The sequence below is a fragment of the Pan troglodytes genome, chromosome 21 (assembly GCF_028858775.2).
Source record: "Pan troglodytes isolate AG18354 chromosome 21, NHGRI_mPanTro3-v2.0_pri, whole genome shotgun sequence".
Taxonomy (NCBI): Eukaryota; Metazoa; Chordata; class Mammalia; order Primates; family Hominidae; genus Pan; species Pan troglodytes.
This window is the reverse complement of record NC_072419.2, coordinates 70,426,798-70,448,332: the sequence shown is the minus strand read 5'-3', so window position 1 is coordinate 70,448,332 and position 21,535 is coordinate 70,426,798. Positions and strand designations below refer to the sequence as shown.

Genomic DNA, 21,535 nt, shown 5'->3' with positions numbered 1-21,535 from the left:
GTGTGTGCTGAAGAAAAGGTAACAGCCCGGCCAACACACCATTAACTGGCTTCAACTCTCCCCAGGGTTGCAGCCTCCTGGGGGACGCTTCACTGAGGGCAGAGCCCAGCCTGTTGAGCAGCACAGAACAGGTACAAGAATTCAGCCTAAACCCATAGCCTCCTCCCACCCACGTGCCAATCCCAGAAAAGTCACCCCAGAAGCAAATCCCCAGGTGGCAGGAGCCAGAAACACTGGTTACGAAGAATACCCAGCCGGTGAGCAGGTGTTTATTAGGGTCCTTTTTCATTACCCCAGAGACAGACCCAGGGCTGGCTACGTGCACAGGAAGTAACGCTTGCCACATGCATAAATACGTGAAGGTGCACATTACATCAGCACAGATTCACAAAACACCTCGCCTTGGCAAGAAAACTGTAGCTAGGCAGCTCCCGTCCTCAGGGACTCCTGCCACAGACGTCATGGAGACAGCATGGGCCTCCCCAGAACAGTCCCCACGGCCTAGACTCCCCAGAGCAGGAGGAGCAGCCCAGGCTCTGTTGCGAGACAGCCATCACTTCCTGTTCTTTGCAGGTGCCTAAGGTAGGTTACCTGGCCAAGGTTTTGGTGGAAAAAATGAGTTTTTTCAATGTTGCAGGTCTTTTAATAGTTCATCTGTAGGAAGTGCATTTGCAAAGTCACCAACCTGCAGCTTCCATCTGTAGACCAGGAAGGGTGATTCTCTGGGTGACCACAGCGGAGCATCCCCTGAGGTACAGACGCCCCCCACCCCCGCAGTGTCCTCACAGCCACCACAGCCTTTGCAGTTTGGCTCAAGCAAGCCCTGCCAGGCCCCACCCCTCACGCTGGCTCTGCTGTGAAGCCATCCTCCCGTTGGGCAGCAAGCTCAGGCCCTACACAGAGCCATCTTGAGGCTTGTAAATGAAGCAGGCGTCCCCAGAGCAGGACTCTGCTGTGGCCACCGGCTTCTCCTTCCACACAGCTTCCCCCGCAACACAGCACGGCCGCTGACCTCTGGCTTCAAGCAAAGGAGAGGTTGTGAGGGGAGCCTTGGGAGGATGTGGGGACCCCCAGAGAATCTTCTCCCACCCAAACAGAGCAGTCAAGACCAGGAAAACGAGGCCTCCACTTTGTGAACAACAGAGCTGCCCATGTGGTCACGCGGCACCTTCGTCCTGAGACACCTGCCCCACACTGGGAAGCAGGGCTCGGTTGACGGTCCACAGCATGATAGTTCATTGCACCGCTGGAGGGAATGGGCCAGGGCCTCTCGTTGGTCTCCTGAAGGGAAATGGGGGTTGGGCCCAGAGTCAAGCTGCAGTCAGGGATGAGGCCTGCACAGTGCAGCACACAGAAAACCTTCAGAGGTGCGGCTGGCCCAGGGCCAGCTCGGGGTCTGCAGCCAGGGACTGCCAGCCCACCTGGACACTCTCCTGGGGTGGCCCCGGCTGCACAGGTGGAGTCAGAACAGGCAAGTCCTCCAGGTGGCAGCTCCAAGCTCAGGGCAAGTCCCACCCCAAAGAAAAGCTGCCTGCTGCACTTCCCGGGCAGCGCCAAGCCTGTCCAGCTGCCCTGAGGAGACGTCACAGGGCTGAAGGCAGCTGGAGCCCTGCCATGCAAACAGCACACAGCACATGGGGGGCACAGGATGACACAGCTGCTGCTCCTCCTCCGGGTGCCTGCCCACCCAGGGTTCTGCCAACGCAGCAGCAGAGAGGCCAAGAGTCACATGAAGCGCGGGGAGGGAGGGGCATGGGCTCCAGTCACGGCCGTCCACCAGCATGTCAGCTGCTTCCAGGTAGGTCCTTGTGTCCCCTCAGCCCTGCACCAGGAGGGCAGCTTTAGTCTGTCTGGGGCCATGGAGGTGGCCCTAATGCTTTGACCTGTCCCATGATGTCACTAGGTCCTCCTCTGGGACCGAGCGTCCCTGGCCCACAGAGAAAAGCCCATCCCAGGCTCTGGATGCTCAGGGCCCAGGGTGTGTCCGCCTAGAGAGCAGTGACCTGTGTGAGCTCTGTGTTGGGCGTAGATGGGCTCTGCGGGCTGACAGGCACCATGGGCAGGTCCACGCCTAGTCATGCAGGCCGCGGTACCGTCTCGGAGGTCTTGCAGGCCAGGGCCACGTCCTTGGCAATGCTGCGCACGCGGTCAGACACCTGCACGTCCCGGCGCAGGGCAGATGCACAGCAGAACTTGCGGAAGCAGGCCTTGAAGTTCTCATCCAGGAAGGCGTAGAGGATGGGGTTGAGGCAGCTGTTGACGTAGCCCAGGGCCGTGCAGAAGCGCAGAATGGCCACCGCAGTCTCGCTGCCCGGCTGAACCCCCAGCCCTTGGACCAGCACGAAGACCTGGACAGGCGTCCAGCAGCCCACGAACACAGCCACCACCACCAGCACCAGCCGAGTGATGCGCCGCAGGTTCCGGTCCTTCTCTCGGGAGCCCGAGAGCAGGCGGACTCCACGGAGCCGCCGGATCATGAGGCTGTAGCAGACAGAGATGACGAGCACGGGTAGGATGAAGGAGAAGAGGAAGATGCAGGCGGCAAACACAGGGCCCCAGTAGTCCTGAGGGCTGGGGATCTCCACCAGGCACTCGATCTCTGCAGGGAGAGAAACGGGGTCAGAGTGGGCCCAGGAGACGTGCAGGGCACGTGGGCCCAGAGGAGCCACCCGGGAGCCAGGGAGCCTGGTGAGGGGAGGAGGGGACACCCCACTGACCTTCATCCTCGACCTGTGCCGAGCCCATGATGGCAACGGGAACACCGACCACAGAGGCCAGGGCCCAGATGGCCACATTGACAGCCTGGGCTTTGCTGGACGTGCGGACGTCGAGGGCACGGATGGGGTGGCAGATGGCTACATAGCGATCCACACTCATGGCAGTCAGGGTGAAGGTGCTGGTGAACATGTTGTAGTAGTCAATGGCAATGACTGTCTTGCACAGCGCATTCCCAAACGGCCAGAAGCCCAGGAGGATGTCCGTGCCCTGGAAGGGCAGCGTCAGCAGGACCAGAGTGTCGGCCAGGGCCAGGTTAAAGATGTAAATATTGGTGGCTGTCTTCATTTTGGTGTGCCTGCGGAGTAGAGGGAGAAGAAAGGCTTCACTTGGCCATGCTGGCTGGACCAGGCAGCAAAGGGCAAGGGGCTCCTCTTGGCCACCACAAGCTACACTGGCCCTGAGTCCCTTAACATCAGAGTTCCCATGGGGGCTTGGTAAGTGACAGCTCCTGGACCCAACCTGAGACTCACAAGTCAGTCTCAGGGGGTGGGGCCTGGGGTCAAACGTCTTAACCAGCTCCTCAAGTGACTCTGACACACACAGAAGGATTCCAAGCCTTAAACACAGGTCTACTTTAAAGGAGTCAGGGCATGTAGGCTACCAGAACACACCCCAGATTCTGCACAGGAGCAAAGGTTTAGAGCCCTAAGGGAAAGAGCCTGCTCCCCTTGCTTTTGAGTCCCCTCCATGACCCCTCACAGACTCAAATGCTGACCCTACAGTTGCCAGAGGTTTCTGAGGGCTCCAGAATCTATAAGAACATATCAAAAGGCTTCCAAGTCCACACTGCTGCCTAGCAATGGAGACCGAAAATGGTGACGGGGGGACAGGAGGGATGCTAATAAGGTATGATTGTATCCAAGCACCCGAAATGGTGCTGGAAAGGGCTGGGAAAATTGTTGTTGATTAATAAATTTTTGTTAAATAAGTTAATGGTTGTAATAGTTGGGGGGGATTATGGTGGTGATGGTGGTGGTGATGATGGCAGTGATCATGGTGGTGATGGTGATGACTGTGAGCATGATGGTAGTGGTGGTGGTGATGATGATGGTGATGATGACGGTGGTGGTGGTGATAGCGGTGATGGTGATAATGGTGGTGATGGTGACAAATGTAATGATGGTGGTGATAGTGATGGTGATGGTGGTGATGATGATGGTGGTAATAGTGATGATGAATGTGATGATGATGGTGGTGGTGGTGATAGTGAGGATGGTGATGATGGTGATGGTGATGACTGTGATGATAGTGATGGTGATGATGATGGTGGTGGTGATAGTGAGGATGGTGATGATGGTGACGGTGATGACTGTGATGATGGTGACAGTGATGACTGTGATGATGGTGATGGTGATGATGGTGGTGGTGATAGTGAGGATGGTGATGATGGTGACGGTGATGACTGTGATGATGGTGATGGTCATGATGGTGGTGGGTGATAGTGGTGATGGTGATGATGGTGGTGATGGTCATGATGATGGTGATGATGGTGGTGATGGTGGTGGTGAGGATGGTGAATGTGATAATGATGGTGCTGGTGGTGGTGATAGTGGTGATGATGATAGTGGTGATGATGGTGATGATGGTGGTGATGGTGATGATTGTGATGATGATGGTGGCGGCGATATTGGCAGTGGCAGCAGCACCCAGGATGACACTATTCTGTGTCAGTGTAGCTGCGGTGAGGAAATATGGGGCTCCGTTCTGCCTGTTAGAGAGGGATTATGAATAAGCACAAAGAGGCCGCAATTACGAAGAGACAACAACAATGACAATGATTATGGCAAATACCTGTGCCAAGCTCTTCAGGGGGAATTTATGTCATTGAAGATTTGCAAAAATACTACTTTGATCCCCACTCTATAGAGGAAGAAACTGAGGCCCAGAGGATCTATGTTGTTTTTTTAAGGCCTTAGAGCTGGTAAAAAGCAGAGCAGGGCTCAGAACGGAATGTCCTGACTCCCAAGATGGTCGCCCCAGCCCACTGGCTGGAAACATGCTGCATGCGGCCTCTCGGGCCAGTGTGGCCACGGCAGCTCCTGAGCATCGCTCTCTCTGGGGACTCTGGCCAGCAGAGGACCTTCCCTGTCTGCTCTAATCCAGGAAGTGCCTCTGAGAGATTAAATGCCTCAATGCAGAGGAGAAACACAGTAGAGAAGCGATCATATCAGGAAAGGTGCTCAAGCCCAGGGACTTCCCCGGGCTGCCGCACTCCTCAGCCGTGACACGCCCGCCAGCCACGATGGGACATGCACATCACGAGGCAACCTCCCCAGGAGCCTCCCTTAGGAGTCAGCAGTGGGGAGGGACAGCTGTTCTTCCCAGTGTCTCGTCTGACCACGCATCACCTGCACACACATGTACACACACATACATATACACGTGGCTGCATGGTCCACCTTGCTCACTTTCCAGATGGGAAAAACAAGGCCCAGAGGGGAACAGCTTTTCTCAGGGACACTAAGAGGACAGGGCTAGGATGGTGGCAGCTTGAACACCCCCACTACCCTGTCCCGCCTCTACCTACATAACACCTCCGGTTGGGGCCCTTTGAGGTTGTAAGGAGGGAACACTTGCTTTAGATTCCTGGGCACTTTCTTCAGAATCACCTTTTTCCGGGTCCAGGCAAACATCCTGGACCAATAAGAAACCTCATTCCAGCTGTCAGTCATTTTCCTGCTAAAGCACCACCCATAACCCCCCACTGCCTGAAGAACAGAGTTCCCCCAGCCGGGCCTTCAAGATCCCACCTGCTGTCTCCAGCCCCTTCAGTTCTCTCTCCTCTGGATAGATTTGGGGTCCATCATTTCCTCTGCCCAGAAAACCCTCCCTTTCTGCTTAAGTCATCTCTATCTTCTACCTGCCCGATCCACAATCCACGTGAAGGGTTCCTTGCCCACCCCCACGCTGCCCCCCATGCTGTGCCCATGCTGTCCCCAGTGCTATCCCCCGGCTCCCCCCCGACTATCCACCCCACACCATCTCCCCCCACACCATCTCCCCCCACACCATCTCCCCCACACTATCCCCCCACTATCCCCCACACTATCCTCCCCACACTATCCCCCCGATGCTATCTCCCCACTATCCCCCCAGCTCCCCCCAACTATCCCCCACACTATCCACCCCACACCATCTCCCCCACACTATCCCCCCCACACCATCTCCCCCACGCTATCCCCCCGGACGATCTCCCCCACACTATCCCCCCAGACGATCTCCCCCATGCTATCCCCCCAGACGATCTCCCCCACACTATCCGCCCCACACCATCTCCCCCACGCTATCCCCCTAGACGATCTCCCCCACGCTATCCCCCACACCATCTCCCCCCACACCATCTCCCCCACACTATCCCCCCACTATCCCCCACACTATCCCCCTGACGCTATCCCCCCGCTATCCCCCCAGCTCCCCCAACTATCCCCCACACTATCCCCCCATACCATCTCCCCACGCTATCCCCCCCACACCATCTCCCCCACACTATCCCCCCACACCATCTCCCCCACGCTATCCCCCCAACACCATCTCCCCCACACTATCCCCCCACACCATCTCCCCCACGCTATCCCCCCACACCATCTCCCCAACACTATCCCCCCAGATGATCTCCCCCACGCTATTCCCCCCACACCATCTCCCCCACGCTATCCCCCCACAACATCTCCCCAACACTATCCCCCCAGATGATCTCCCCCACGATATCCCCCCCACACCATCTCCCCCACGCTATCCCCCCAGACGATCTCCCCGACACTATCCCCCCCACACCATCTCCCCCACACTATCCCCCCGCTATTCCTCTGGCCACCCCCACTGTCCCCCCATGCTATGCCCCCACGCTATCCCCCTGGCTGCTCCCCACTGTCCCCCACACTATCCCCCTGCTATTCCTCTGGCTGCCCTCACTGTCCCTAACACTATCCCCCCATGCTGTCCCCCATTATGTCCCTGGCTGCTCCCCACTGTCCCCCACAGTATCCCCACACTATCCCCCTGGTTGCTCCCCATTATCCCCCACACTGCTTTCCCACACTGCCCCCCACACTTACCCCCACACTGCTCCACACACCGACCCCCACACTGCCCCCACACTGCCTCCACACTGCTCCCCACACTGACCCCCACACTGACCCCCCCACTGCCCCCCACTGCCCCCCACACTGCCCACCGCACTGCCCCCCGCACTGCCCCCCACACTGCTCCCCACACTGACCCCCACACTGCCCCCACACTGCTCCCCACACTGACTCCCACACCGCCCCCCACACCGCTCCCCACACTGACCCTCACACTGACCCCCACACTGCCCACACACTGACTCCCACACTGACCCGCACACTGCCCCCCACACTGCCCACACACTGCCCCCCACACTGCCCACACACTGCCCCACACACTGACACCACACTGACCCCCACGCTGCCCACACACTGCCCACACACACTGCCCCCCACACTGCCCACACACTGCCCCCACACACTGCCCCCACACTGCCCCCACACACTGACCCTCACACTGCCCACACACTGCCCCCACACTGACCCCCACACTGCCCCCACACACTGCCCCCATACTGCCCCCCACACTGACCCCACACACTGCCCCACACACACTGCCCCCCACACTGCCCCCACACACTGCCCCCCACACTGCCCACACACTGCCCCACACACTGACACCACACTGACCCCCACGCTGCCCACACACTGCCCACACACACTGCCCCCCACACTGCCCCCACACTGCCCCCACACACTGCCCCCACACTGCCCCCACACACTGACCCCCACACTGCCCACACACTGCCCCCACACTGACCCCACACACTGCCCCCACACACGGCCCCCACACTGCCCCCACACACGGCCCCCACACTGCCCCACACACTGACCCCACACTGACCCCCACGCTGCCCACACACTGCCCACACACACTGCCCCCCACACTGCCCTCACACTGCCCCCACACACGGCCCCCACACTGCCCCACACACTGACCCCACACTGACCCCCACGCTGCCCACACACTGCCCACACACACTGCCCCCCACACTGCCCTCACACTGCCCCCACACACTGCCCCCACACTGCCCCCACACACTGCCCCACACACTGCCCACACACTGCCCCCACACTGCCCACACACTGCCCCCACACTGCCCACACACTGCCCACACACTGCCCCCACACACTGCCCCCCACACTGCCCACACACTGCCCCCACACTGCCCACACACTGCCCACACACTGCCCCCACACTGCCCCCACACACTGCCCCCCACACTGCCCACACACTGCCCCCACACTGCCCAAACACTGCCCACACACACTGCCCCCCACACTGCCCCCACACTGACCCCCACACACTGCCCACACACTGCCCACACACTGCCCCCACACTGCCCCCACACACTGCCCCCCACACTGCCCACACACTGCCCCCACACTGCCCCCACACTGCCCCCACACACTGCCCCCACACTGCCCCACACACTGACCCCACACTGCCCCACACACTGCCCACACACTGCCCCCACACTGCCCCCACACACTGCCCCCACACTGCCCACACACTGCCCCCACACACTGCCCCCACACTGCCCCACACACTGACCCCACACTGACCCCCACACACTGCCCCCACACTGCCCACACACTGACCCCCACACTGCCCCCACACACTGCCCCCCACACTGCCCACACACTGCCCCCACACTGCCCCCACACTGCCCACACACACTGCCCCCCACACTGCCCCCACACTGCCCCCACACACTGCCCCCCACACTGCCCACACACTGCCCCCACACTGCCCCCACACTGCCCCCCACACTGCCCCCACACTGCCCCACACACTGCCCCCTCACTGCCCCCCACACTGACCCCCACACTGCCCTCTCACTGCCCCCCACACTGACCCCCACACTGCCCCCCACACTGACCCACACACTGACCCCCACACACTGCCCCCCACACTGCCCCACACACTGCCCCCCACACTGCCCACACACTGCCCCCACACTGCCCCCCACACTGCCCCCCACACTGCCCCCACACTGACCCACACACTGACCCCCCCACACTGCCCCCCACACTGCCCCACACACTGCCCCCACACTGCCCCCCACACTGACCCCACACTGACCCCCACACACTGCCCCCACACTGCCCCCCACACTGCCCCCCACACACGGCCCCACACACACTGCCCCCACACTGCCCCCACACACTGCCCCCCACACTGACCCCCACACTGACCCCCACACACTGCCCCCACACTGCCCCCCACACTGACCCCACACACTGCCCCACACACACTGCCCCCCACACTGCCCCCACACACTGCCCCCCACACTGCCCCCACACACTGCCCCCACACACGGCCCCCACACTGCCCCCACACACTGCCCCCACACTGCCCCACACACTGACCCCACACTGACCCCCACACACTGACCCCACACTGCCTACACACTGACCCCCACACTGCCCCCACACACTGCCCCCACACTGCCCCCACACACTGCCCCCACACTGCCCCCACACACTGCCCCCACACTGCCCCACACACTGACCCCACACTGACCCCCACACACTGCCCCCACACTGCCCCACACACTGACCCCACACTGCCCCCACACACTGCCCCCACACACTGCCCCCACACTGCCCCCACACACTGCCCCCACACTGCCCCCACACACTGCCCCCACACTGCCCCACACACTGACCCCACACTGACCCCCACACACTGCCCCGCACACACTGCCCCCTCACTGCCCCCACACACTGACCCCCACACTGCCCACACACTGCCCCCCACACTGCCCCCCACACTGACCCCCACACTGCCCACACACTGCCCCCCACACTGCCCCCACGCACTGCCCCCTCACTGCCCCCACACACTGACCCCACACACTGCCCCCACACACTGCCCCCACACTGACCCCCACACACTGCCCCCACACTGCCCCACACACTGCCCCCCACACTGACCCCCACACTGCCCCCACACTGCCCCCCACACACTGCCCCCACACTGCCCCCCACACTGACCCCCACACTGCCCCCACACTGCCCCACACACTGACCCCCACACTGCCCACACACTGCCCCCACACTGCCCCCCACACTGCCCCCCACACTGACCTCCACACTGCCCCCACACACTGCCCCCACACTGCCCCACACACTGACCCCACACTGCCCCACACACTGACCCCCACACTGCCCCCACACTGCTCCCACAGTGCCCCACACACTGACCCCCACACTGCCCCCACACTGCCGCCACACTGCCCCCACACACTGCCCACACACTGACCCCCACACACTGACCCCCACACTGCCCACACACTGCCCCCACACTGCCCCCACACTGACCCCCACACTGCCCCCACACTGCCCCCCACACTGACCCCCACACACTGCCCCCCACACTGCTCCCACACACTGCCCCCACACACTGCCCCCCACACACTGCCCCCCACACACTGCCCCCACACTAACCCACACACTGCCCCCACACTGCCCCCCACACTGCCCCCCACACTGACCCCCACACTGCCCCCTCAATCTCAACTATCAGCTGCTCTCTCAATGGCCCCCACAAGTTTTCCCATCTCTGAGCACCAACAGATCATGGGCTCAGCCACAGACACCTGCCATGAGCAGGAGCCCTGGAGCCTGAGAGGGGTTTCAGAACGGTCCCAGCTCCAGCCCCTGCGCCTCCCTTCGCCCATCTAGGGAATGGGCTGAAAAAAGACTCTCCCAGGGCCGCTGTGGGATCTCATGAGGTCATTCAAGCAGACAGCTTGACACAGAGCCTGGTCCACAGCTCAAACCAGAGGTCAGGGTGGTGACGTCTCTGCCTGGGACAGAGCGGGGTGGGCCAGGGCCAGCCCCTTCCCCTCCCCTCCCCTCCCTGGGGAGGGGAGCACCCAGGGCCTTAGGATTGACCCTGCCTCCTGGACAGGGTCAAAAACATTGAATGGGGGAAGCAGGAAATCAACACCTGCTCAGGCCCATCCAGAACAGACCCCGTCTCAGTTTCCCCCTCTGCAGCCATGTGGGACTCACCAGACAGGAACCTTGGGGCCCAGCCTACCTGAGGATGACGTACATGACAAGGCAGTTCCCCAGGAGCCCTCCGACACACACGGCCAGGTAGAGCCCCACGATGGTGACCTTGAGCCCGAGGGGCAGGAAGGCGCTGTGGCTGGCATTGAGCAGCAGATGCGGGGGCAGCAGACTGTGGTTGGGGCTCAGGAGGGACAGGTTGCCCTGAAGGTGGCTGCCGTAGATAACCTCCCAGAATGGGGCGGGGAAGAGGGGCTCCATGCCACTGCCCTGCAAATCCACTGTCTGTACAGTACCTGGGACAGAGCGCAGAGACAAGTGGCTGCAGTGCCAGACACACGCCCAGCAGAGGCCTCACAACCCAGCACGTGCAGCCCAGCAGGCACATGGACCCCCACACTGGGCAGCCACAGACACTGAGGCACACGGGCACACACACCAGAACACACAGGCACACATGCACATGCAGGGACACATGGAGACAGGAGGACACGTGTGCACAGACAGGGACTCACAGAACACAAAGACACACATGCACCCGCAAGGACACGGTCCCATTTGGTTTAGAGACTCACACGCAGGGTGCCTGGAGGCAGCTACACCCCAGGACACGTGTCCACCCACAGGGACTGATGAACACACAGCCACTCGTGTGTTCACAGGCACAGGGATGCAGGGACACAAGTCACACACACAGACACACAGAAATGCCCAAACCTGCCCTCACGCACACGCAGGCACAAAAGAGACTGAGACACACCCAGAAACGCCTGGGACCCAGCTTCCTCCTGCCCCTTCCACCCGCCCTGCTTTGCTGCAGTCTGTCAGCAGGACCCCCACCCGACCTCCAGCGGCTCAGGCCCTTACCTCTGCAACCTCCGTGGGAGCTGGGACCACCGTGGAGACCCCCGCCCTCAGCCGGCCGGCAGTTGAGCACAGGTGCAGAGCAGGGTAGAAGAGGATCTTCTCGGCAGACGCCAGACCAGACGCAGCAGCCGAGTGAGCCGGCAGCCCGAAGCTGGGGGGGAGGGGGAGGAGGCTGCAGCTCCAGAAGGGGAGGGGCTACGCAGGCTGGAGGAGGGGGGGGCTGCGGGAAGGTGGGTCACCGCACCCAGGGCTGCGCCGGCCCCACACTGGACGGGGACAGACACACAGTCCAGGACACACAAACAGAGATGAAAAAGGAGGCTCAGACCCACAGACCCCAGACAGACACACACACACAGGCCAGGACACACGGACAGAGATGCCCACGGGTTCACAGACACAGGATTGGAGACACAGGACAGAGAGACACACACAAGGACACACAGACACGGGGACCACGACTCACACGGAGACACAGCCTTGGACAGACTGGCCCGGACCCCCCAGCTGGGCTCCCGGCACACCGAAATGCCCCCACCCGGCCAGCTCTCGACAGATCAAAGCTTCGTTGTAAACAAACGGGTAAGATGCTTGGGTCCAGGACACGGCACTGGCCCAGCACCTGCTGTGTGCTCCTGGAGCTCAGTCACCCCCACCATACCCAGCCACTGCTGAGAGCACGAAGCCTCAGAGGTGTGAGGCCACCTGTCACAGTGGCAGAGACAGGGTGAAACCCGGGTCTGTTCGTCACTTGGAGACACGCCCAGGGCACCTCTGCCACAGCTGGGCCCCAGATCAGTGCCTGAGCATCACTCCCGCAGACAGGCCCCTGGCACCCACACAGCTGAATGGCCCCTTCAGAGCTGCCTCCTTCTCAGCACGGGGGTCCCATGCCTGATCCACTGAGATGAAAGGTCACAGGTCAAGGCTGTGTGGGTGACCCCTGAGCTGAATCACCAGCTCCCTCCCGGTCATGGGGTTGTACTTCCTGCATGAGCTTTGCAGGAAAACCAGACCTCTCCCCACACAGCTCAGACCCTGCTCCGAGCACCTTCTCCAAGAGTGGGGACCTGGTTGCTAGGCAACTGGCAGCAGCGTTGCTAGGATACCTGGCAAATCAGGAGAGGATGGAACAGGCAGATGCCCCAGGACCCAGCATCCCTCGCTGTCCCCCAGGATTTCTCCCTGCATCTTCACGGCAACCAAGACTCAGGGACACGTGTGAAGGCACGGGGCACGTCAACAGAGACACTCAAGGGACACATGGGGACACACATTCCTGCAAACACACACACAGATGCCCAGACAGGCATACGGGTGAACACACAGAGACATGGATGGGTACACACTCAGAAATGCAGGCACTCACAGGGATGCACAAACACACGGGCCACACACATGCAAGATGACGCCAACGTGCACGCAGGCACATGGGTAGACCTAGAGTGTGCATGGACACCTTTGGGAACAGGCAGACACAGACCAAGGCCCTCCGACACCCAGAGGACACACACATGCACAAACACGCTCTCCAGGCAAAGCTCGAGGGTGAGCCCCCTGACCTCAGGAGCCGAGAGGGGGCAGGAATCCAGGCAGGCTCGGACTCCTGCAGCCCTCCGCCCCAGCTGGGCTCACCAAGGTCTGAGCAGGAGACCCTAGACCCTCCTACCCGAGCTTCCTGAGCCTGCCTCCCAGCCTGGGACCCAGCCTGGGCACTGTAGGCACTGAGGGTGGGCAGAGCAGAGACCTCGTAAGGGAAGAAGGACAAAGGAGCCCAACCTGATGTCCCCGGCCCAGGAACCAGTGTCAGAGGCCAGGGCAGAGTGTGGGACACAGGCACCTCATCCCTGCTACTGCAGACACCTCTCCCTTCGCATGTCTGTCTTCCACCTGGTGGTCACCCCACAGCTTCCTCCCTACAGGCAGAGACAGGGAGGATGAGGGGTTGGGATGGGGAGGAGGAGGAAAGGGAAAGGAGTGGCGAGGAAGTATGGAGAGATCAAGAGAGAGGATGGGTAAGGAAGGATGGGAGAAGGGGGAGGAAAACACGCTGGGGATAGGAGGACAGGAAGAAAGGAGGGGGGACGAGGTCAGACCTAGCTCCCTGACCCCCACCTCTTTTGACCCCAAGCCTTCTCACCCAGCAATAGCAACCAGCCACCTGCACCCCCACCAAGGCAGCTCCCAGCTCTGCCTTGCCTGGCCTTTCAGGAGTCAATAGAGACCTCAACTCCCTCCGTGGGAGCCGCTCAGGGTCCAGCAGAAGGCCGTGGCCTCCCCAGTCCAGGTGTTCACAATCTCATAATGTGTTCCCTTGAACTTCTTGTGTGCTCTGTGTCATTCTGCCCTGACATGTTCATAACCATAGAACCCAGGACAGCTTCTCCCTCCCTTGTGCCTGCTGCAAACCCCCAGCACAGACCGTGGCACGCTGAACAGCCTAGGCCCCCTGCACAGAACCTGCCCCCCACCCACATAGACCCCTAGCCCACAGTACAGACCTTGCCCCCTGCATTGACCCTGCACACCTGCCTGCACACAACCTGTCCCCCCTGCAAAGATCCTGCCCCCTTGCAAAGACCCTGGCCTCTCTGCATAGACCCTGGCCACTCTGCACAGACCCTGGCCACTCTGCACAGACCCTGACCACTCTGCACAGATCCTGGCCTCCTGCACAGACCCTGGCCACTCTGCACAGATCCTGGCCTCCCTGCACAGACCCTGGCCACTCTGCACAGACCCTGGCCACTCTGCACAGACCCTGCCCTCCCTGCACAGACCCTGGCCACTCTGCACAGACCCTGGCCTCCTGCACAGATCCTGGCCTCCCTGCACAGACCCTGGCCTCCCTGCACAGATCCTGGCCTCCCTGCACAGACCCTGCCCTCCCTGCACAGACCCTGGCCACTCTGCACAGACCCTGGCCTCCTGCACAGATCCTGGCCACTCTGCACAGACCCTGGCCTCCCTGCACAGATCCTGGCCACTCTGCACAGATCCTGGCCACTCTACACAGACCCTGGCCACTCTGCACAGATCCTGGCCTCCCTGCACAGATCCTACCCCTTGCACAGATCCTGGCCACTCTGCACAGATCCTGGCCTCCCTGCACAGATCCTGGCCACTCTGCACAGACCCTGGCCTCCCTGCACAGACCCTGGCCACTCTGCACAGACCCTGGCCTCCCTGCACAGATCCTGGCCACTCTGCACAGATCCTGGCCACTCTGCACAGATCCTGGCCTCCCTGCACAGACCCTGGCCACTCTGCACAGACCCTGGCCTCCCTGCACAGATCCTGGCCACTCTGCACAGACCCTGGCCAGTCTGCAAAGACCCTGGCCACTCTGCACAGATCCTGGCCTCCCTGCACAGATCCTGGCCACTCTGCACAGATCCTGGCCACTCTGCACAGATCCTGGCCACTCTGCACAGACCCTGGCCACTCTGCACAGACCCTGGCCTCCCTGCACAGACCCTGGCCTCCCTGCACAGACCCTGGCCACTCTGCACAGATCCTGGCCACTCTGCAAAGACCCTGGCCACTCTGCACAGATCCTGGCCTCCCTGCACAGACCCTGGCCACTCTGCAAAGACCCTGGTCACTCTGCACAAACCCTGGCCACTCTGCATAGATCCTGGCCACTCTGCACAGATCCTGGCCACTCTGCATAGACCCTGGCCACTCTGCACAGATCCTGGCCTCCCTGCACAGACCCTGGCCACTCTGCACAGACCCTGGCCACTCTGCACAGATCCTGGCCTCCCTGCACAGACCCTGGCCACTCTGCACAGATCCTGGCCTCCCTGCACAGATCCTACCCCTTGCACAGATCCTGGCCTCCCTGCACAGATCCTACCCCTTGCACAGATCCGGACCACACCTGCAAAGATCTAGTGCCCCCAAAACCTGGCACAGACCGTGCCCCCACCCCACATAGATGCTATCCCCGTGCGTAGATCTTGGTCCCTCTGTACAGATCCTGCCCTCCCTGGACGGGTCCTGTCCCCCGACTCCCTTGAACAGACACTGACTCCCAATGTAGATCCTACCCACTGCACAGATCCTGGCCCCACTGCAAAGATCCTGCACGCTGCACAGATCCTGTTACCCCCTAAAAGTCCTCCCCGCAGAGACTCCTGCCCCCATGCAGAGATCCTGGCCTCAATGCACAGATCCTGACCCCTTGCATGGATCCTGCCCCACCCCAGCCAGCTCCAGTCCTACCTCCTCCAAGAAGCCTACCCCAGGACCCCCAGCCCTGGGAACCTTCCTAACTTGGCCATGATTCAGTAATACGGCTGCCAGGCTAGGCCTGTGAGCTCTGGTCTCAGCAGATATCCTCTGAGAGTGTGGTCGATGGACCCAGCAGAGCCCCACAGGAGGCAGGCACCTGGCCCCTCACAGGCGCAGTCTTAGAGTGAAGGACAGGCCTGGTCACCTGGCTAGGGGATTGGCCAGGTGTGACACTGACAGTGCTCCCTGGGGTTGGCAGGGGCCCAGCCCTGGACCCAGAAATGCTCCCACGGAGGAGAACTGGTGGTGCAGATGAAATGGCCCAGGTATCTTTAGACCCCTAATAGAGTCCTGCCCTCCCCCAACCTGCCAAGGGTGGGGTGGTCCCTCCAGAAGGGGGAAGGTAGAATCAGGGTCCTATATAGAACATATATGTTACACAAGAGATAGCAAGAGACACATGTTATATGAGAGAGCAAGACAACCTCAAACACACATGTTCTGGGCAGGCGAAACAATATGCGAGGATACTAGGGATAGCCCAAGACATGAACGATGACACGCGAATGACAGCACAGAGCTTGTGTGCGAGGATACTAGGGATAGCCCAAGACACGAACGATGACACGCGAATGACAGCACAGAGCTTGTGTGCGAGGATACTAGGGATAGCCCAAGACACGAACGATGACACGCGAATGACAGCACAGAGCTTGTGTGCGAGGATACTAGGGATAGCCCAAGACACGAACGATGACACGCGAATGACAGCACAGAGCTTGTGTCCACAGATTAAAGCCTGACGCAGGCTGCTCTTGGAGCTCCTGGGTATTTGGGCAGGCCTGGGCTCCGGGGTGAGATTCACACCCACTCACCAGGCAAATACACACACCTCACTCTCATCCAGTGACTCAGAATCAGCAAACGCCAGACGGCAGCTGGAACACTGTCCTTTGTCCTCCCCACTCCCACCCCCAGGGCAGGCACAGTCTACCCTCCTCCTTCCACAGGCTCACCACCCTGGGCTGGCCAAGAAGAGGAATCAAGGCAGAGGGTCTGGCAGCCCCTCACAGAGCAGCCATCCCCCGGGGAAGCCAGTCACCAGGCCGTACATTTGTGCTATTAAAAAAGTGAAAGAATTTTTAACAATTCTGAGTTTCATCAAAATAAATTACTTTGTCCTTGTGATTTTAACTTTACAAAATTTATATACAATGACAAAAAAAATTGAGTTGTAGCTTCTCAATATCATGTTAAATTTTGTAGTCATTAATAAAGCTTACTAATTTAACTTGAAGTTTCATTGTCAGGCCTTGGCAGCAATAAACATGCTTTTAGATCTCAGCATTTCCGTTAGCCCTTGAAAAACACGTGAATCCTGGGGACAGAAACAGATGGGAGGTGTCGGCCTGCTGGGTCCCTCACAGTTGCTGGACCCCAAACACACAGAGAACACCTCCCTTCTTGCAGAACTGCAAATGTGTGGAGAAACAGTAGGGGTGAGGAATGTGAGCCAGGTAGGCCCTGGGAGTACCTGCTGCAAATTATGGACTAGGGGGTGTCAAGGTTTTCCAGTCCTATAAAAAGAGGTTACAAGCCCCTTCTTGCAGAACAGAAGAATATTCCCCTACTCCCTGCGTGACTCCCCCACAAACGCCAAGAGCCAGAAAGCGCCCCACCCATGTGTCCCCCTGGCCTGGACCCAGGGAAGCTGAGAGGATGGCCCAGGTCCCTGTCTCAAAGGACTCACCCCTATGGGAGCACAAAGGCTGCCCAGAGAAAGCGGCTGTTGGGTGAGCATCCCTAAGCAGTCACTGCTGCTTCTGGAGACCAGGGACCTTCCTCAAGCCAAGCTGGTGCTGCAGCCCAGGCAGGACCCCAAAGGCACCTGCAGGAGGGGAGGGAACAGCACCAGGAAGGGCCTTCCTGAGGAGCAGCAAAAGCTTGAGGGCTGGAAGGATGGGCCTAGCCGTGGGATGGGGTGCCGGCTCTGGGACATAGGGCCGAATGTCAAAATTCACCCTCTTACTGAGAGGCCAGGGCAGTCTCCCAAAAACAATGGGAACACCCAACAGCCTCCTGCCAAAAGGCCAGAAGCTCAGCTAAGACCCTGCTCCTCAGCTGGGACAGCCCTACTCCCAAACTCACAGGTTCCAAACTCCCAGCAAGGTGTCCCAGCGGCAGGTCTGTGAATATAGAGAGAGTACAGACATCTCGTGGAAGTAATAGATACATAACAGATTGGACTTTTTGCACTAATTTTTGCCTAATTTAAACTGTGGAATAAGCACGTGAATTAGGAAATTCTAGAACACACTTATGAGTGCCTGAAGGAATTATAAAATGATTAAGTAGTTAATTGAGAATTAGTTACAAAACAAAGGAATGCACAAATAGATTTCCAAAATCTAGTATCTAGGACCCAAGATCCCAAGACACAGTGTTCAGCAAAACCCAGCTCTAGTCCTGGGGACACCAGGACCCCTGAGACCCCAAACTTGCCCTAGAAGAGGTGAGGGGTCCTGAGTTCTGCCCCATTATCCCTTTCTGTGAACACCAGTGGCTGGGGCCAGAGCCCCCTGGCCATCAGAAGGGAATGGGCCTTAACCACAAAGGTCTTCTCATAGCCGAGGGCCCCACCCACAAAACTAACCCCAAAGACCCCTCAAGCCAGGAACCTGGGCCCACAACCCCTAGGATGGCGCGTCTGCGGCCGCCTGGAAGGGACGCTCACCCAAGCTGGAGAAGCCGGCTCTATGCCTCTATGCCCCAATGACCCCTATGAGGGGCGCGTCCACGCCCAGACTCTAACCCAGGGCCCTCCGGAGGGGACCCTGCCCCCCGCCACGACCCGCCCCACCTGGTCGAGGGAGGGGCAGGACTCCCGGTTGCTGGGCAACCGCGTCAACAAGCCCAAAGAGTCTGGGCTAGGGCGGAGGTTCTTCCGACCAGAGAAGGCAGCAAGTAGGGGGTGTAGGGACCAAGAGGTGGGGGCTGGGCCTCTGCTGCAGGAGCTAAGGAGGGGCGGGGGCGTTAGCCGCCGCTGGGGCTGGCCGTGGCTCTGCCTCTGGCACAGCGAGCCCAGCCCTGGCTGGACAAGGTGGCAGCTGTAGGCTGGGGCCGGGAAGGGAGGAGCCAGCTGGGCTTTGGGACCCTCCCTCCTCTGTCACCTGCCCTCTAGGCTCTGCTCCCCACAACAATCTAGGCCTCGAAGGGCAAGAGCCAGCTGTCTGGTGGGAGACCCTGACTGTCGGGGACCGCAGACATAGGGGCACAACGAAGGTCCCCCAGGCGTCACCTAGAGCTCTCCATGTGGCAGGGCCTGAGATCAACCCAGTGGGGTCTCAGCATTTTCTCAATTCAAACAGAACAGTCCATCGGGTAGGAAAGATATTTCCTACAACTGAGTTGATCAGAAAGTCCTAGTTGACTGCAGGACTGAGCAGGATCAGCCGATGGCAGAGCTGCTGGGGACGTGCGCTCGAGAGAGGGAGAGCGCCTGGGCAAAGCTCAGAGGCTGGGGGTGCGGAACTCAAAACCGACTGCGGAGAACCCAGCGGGCGGGAGCTGGGGCGCACGTTGGGGCCCTGCCGAGGGGCGGGCAGGGCCCGGTGCCAGCCCCGGCACCGACGGGACGCCCTCCTCCCTCCGCAGGGCGGGAGGATGCCGCCGCCAGCGAAGGAGGGCGGGCGCAAGGGCCCGCGGGAGCGAAGCGGGAAGAGCGCGCCAGGCACGGCGCAGGGTGAGGAGCGTGCCAAGGGGGCGCCCGCGACAGAGCCCCCCAAGCCGGGCTGGGCCCTGACGGAGCAGGGACTGGCGGCCATGCTCCCTGCGCAGCGTCACCGCCATCTGCTCTTCGGCGACCTGCTGGAGGACGTGGGTGCGGCGGCCTCCACCTTCCCGTGCGGGTCGGTGGAACCGGGGTACCGCATGCCCGACCCGCGCCCGTGGACGCAGTCGCTCGAGCTGCCCGCCGAGCGCCAGAACCGGCTCCTCGGCGTCCTCAAGGCAGCGGAGGCCCGCGGGCGAGTCCGCGCCCTGCGGCTGCGCTACACCCGCATGCGGGTGAGGCGAGGGGGTCGGAGGGCAGAGGGGGCGCACCGGGAGCGTTGAGCGGAGCCGGGCGGGGCGGGGCGGGGCGGGGCTCGGCGCGCGCTCAGCTACCCGGGCCCCGCAGGCCGAGGAGATCGCGCTGCTCATCCAGCGGCAGAAGTCCGCGCGCGCCGCCATCCGGCTGGAGCTGTTCCTGCCGCCGCAGCTGAAGCCCACGCGGATCCCGGACCCCCTGGACCGCCAAGAGGTGCAGACAAGCCCCGGTAGGGGCGGGGAAAGGGGAGGGGCCCTGCCCGCCTCCGCACACGCCGGACCCCAGCCTCTCTCCCCGGCAGCGGAGGCGCGTGGAGACCATCCTGGAGGAGAACGTGGATGGCACCATTTTCCCGCGGTGACGGCGACTGAGAGTGTGCGACGCGCCCCAGCCTCCCACATAAAGTTATAGTTCTCCGAAGGCTCGCTGGTCTTTTTGCTGCCACTCCCCAGGACCCCGAGGGAAGCGGGGAGTATGGACGCTGCCTCTCCCATGCACCTCACAGACATCAGGGTACAGAGAGTGGGGCCTCTCCCAAAAAAGTGGGGAGACGCAAGTGGGTGGGTGTGAAAGTAACAGGTCAGGGACACGCCTACCCCTAATCCCGATCTGCCCCCCACTGGCAACCTGGCGTTCTGTGGGTCTATGGGAGGCCCCCAGTCTTGGGGAGGACAGAGAAAGAGCCTGTTTCAGCAAAAGTCACCCCCAGATGTAAGGGTAGCCTCAGGCTGCAGTGGTCTCGAGTGCGAGTCATCCCACCAGGGGGCCAGGGAGAGGGCAGTGCTGTGGGCAGCGGAAGTGGCCTAAGCTGGCCTTTGAAGAAGCAGCAGCTGTGCCCAAGAGGACCAAGAGACTGGGCAAGGGGAACCCCTGCTGCCCCCAGACAAAAATCCCACCCTCTGGCCTTCCTTTCCATCCTGAATAGCCTCCTGTGACCCCTTTAATGCCCCATGCCATACCACCACACCCACCCCCCCACACACACACCCCACACCCACTCACGCATGCAGTACGAAAGGAAGCCACCCCTGTCCCATTCTGACAAACAGGCCCACGACCTACAAAATCCCTGGACTCTGAAAAGCCCCGAGGTTTCTGGGCAGACCTTACTTTTCTCCCCGACGTGAGCTCTTTGCAGAAGCTGGGGCTTCCCTAGGCCCCCGCTTCCTTTTCCTCCCTCCCAGCCCCCTGCCCAGCAGGCTGCACAGAAGCGGGACCACAGGAACTCAGACAAACCGCTCCTCCTGCTAGGGGGCTCCAGCTGACTGGAAGGAGGGGCAGAGGTCAGAACTGGGATCCAGAAGGGATCCTGCTCAATGGCAGCCAGTGTTTCTCCCCAGCCCCGGCCAGGGGGTGGAGCCCTGCGCACTCGCCCCTCAGCCAGCCCTTCTCCCCGTGCACCGAGCACTTTACTCTTTCTGGGCTGTTGCTGCCCTTGGCCTTGACCCAAGCCCAGACTGTATACAGAGCTCAGAAGTCA

At 60.8% G+C, this 21,535-nt stretch overlaps 2 protein-coding genes across 14 annotated transcripts; one reads left to right on the top strand and one right to left on the bottom strand.

The window, feature by feature from the left end:
- Positions 1-237: 237 nt before the first annotated feature.
- On the bottom strand, positions 238-18,861 carry OPRL1 (opioid related nociceptin receptor 1). Of its 11 annotated transcripts, XM_063802778.1 has the most exons (9): positions 18,703-18,792; positions 18,117-18,154; positions 17,719-17,856; positions 17,252-17,346; positions 13,512-13,782; positions 11,733-11,883; positions 10,894-11,161; positions 2,718-3,073; positions 238-2,599 (listed from the first exon to the last, which is right to left on the bottom strand). In XM_063802778.1, exons 7-9 carry the CDS (start codon positions 11,124-11,126, stop codon positions 2,076-2,078), a joined length of 1,113 nt encoding a protein of 370 aa, XP_063658848.1. In that variant the 5' UTR covers positions 11,127-11,161; positions 11,733-11,883; positions 13,512-13,782; positions 17,252-17,346; positions 17,719-17,856; positions 18,117-18,154; positions 18,703-18,792; the 3' UTR covers positions 238-2,075. The 11 variants fall into 11 exon arrangements, with proteins under 11 accessions (XP_063658848.1, XP_054530273.1, XP_063658846.1 ...); XM_054674298.2 differs by lacking the exon at positions 13,512-13,782 and having other exon boundaries at positions 18,703-18,746; XM_063802776.1 differs by lacking the exons at positions 17,719-17,856; positions 18,117-18,154 and having other exon boundaries at positions 18,703-18,834.
- LKAAEAR1 (LKAAEAR motif containing 1) lies at positions 18,858-20,475 on the top strand. 3 transcript variants are annotated; one of them, XM_514824.8, is made up of 4 exons: positions 18,883-18,955; positions 19,623-20,033; positions 20,146-20,268; positions 20,357-20,475. In XM_514824.8, the coding sequence occupies exons 2-4, from the start codon at positions 19,632-19,634 to the stop codon at positions 20,414-20,416; spliced, it is 585 nt and encodes a 194-aa protein (XP_514824.6). In that variant the 5' UTR covers positions 18,883-18,955; positions 19,623-19,631; the 3' UTR covers positions 20,417-20,475. The 3 variants fall into 3 exon arrangements, with proteins under 3 accessions (XP_016793788.2, XP_016793789.1, XP_514824.6); XM_016938299.2 differs by having other exon boundaries at positions 18,858-18,955; positions 20,146-20,475; XM_016938300.3 differs by having other exon boundaries at positions 18,880-18,932; positions 20,146-20,475.
- Positions 20,476-21,535: the final 1,060 nt, after the last annotated feature.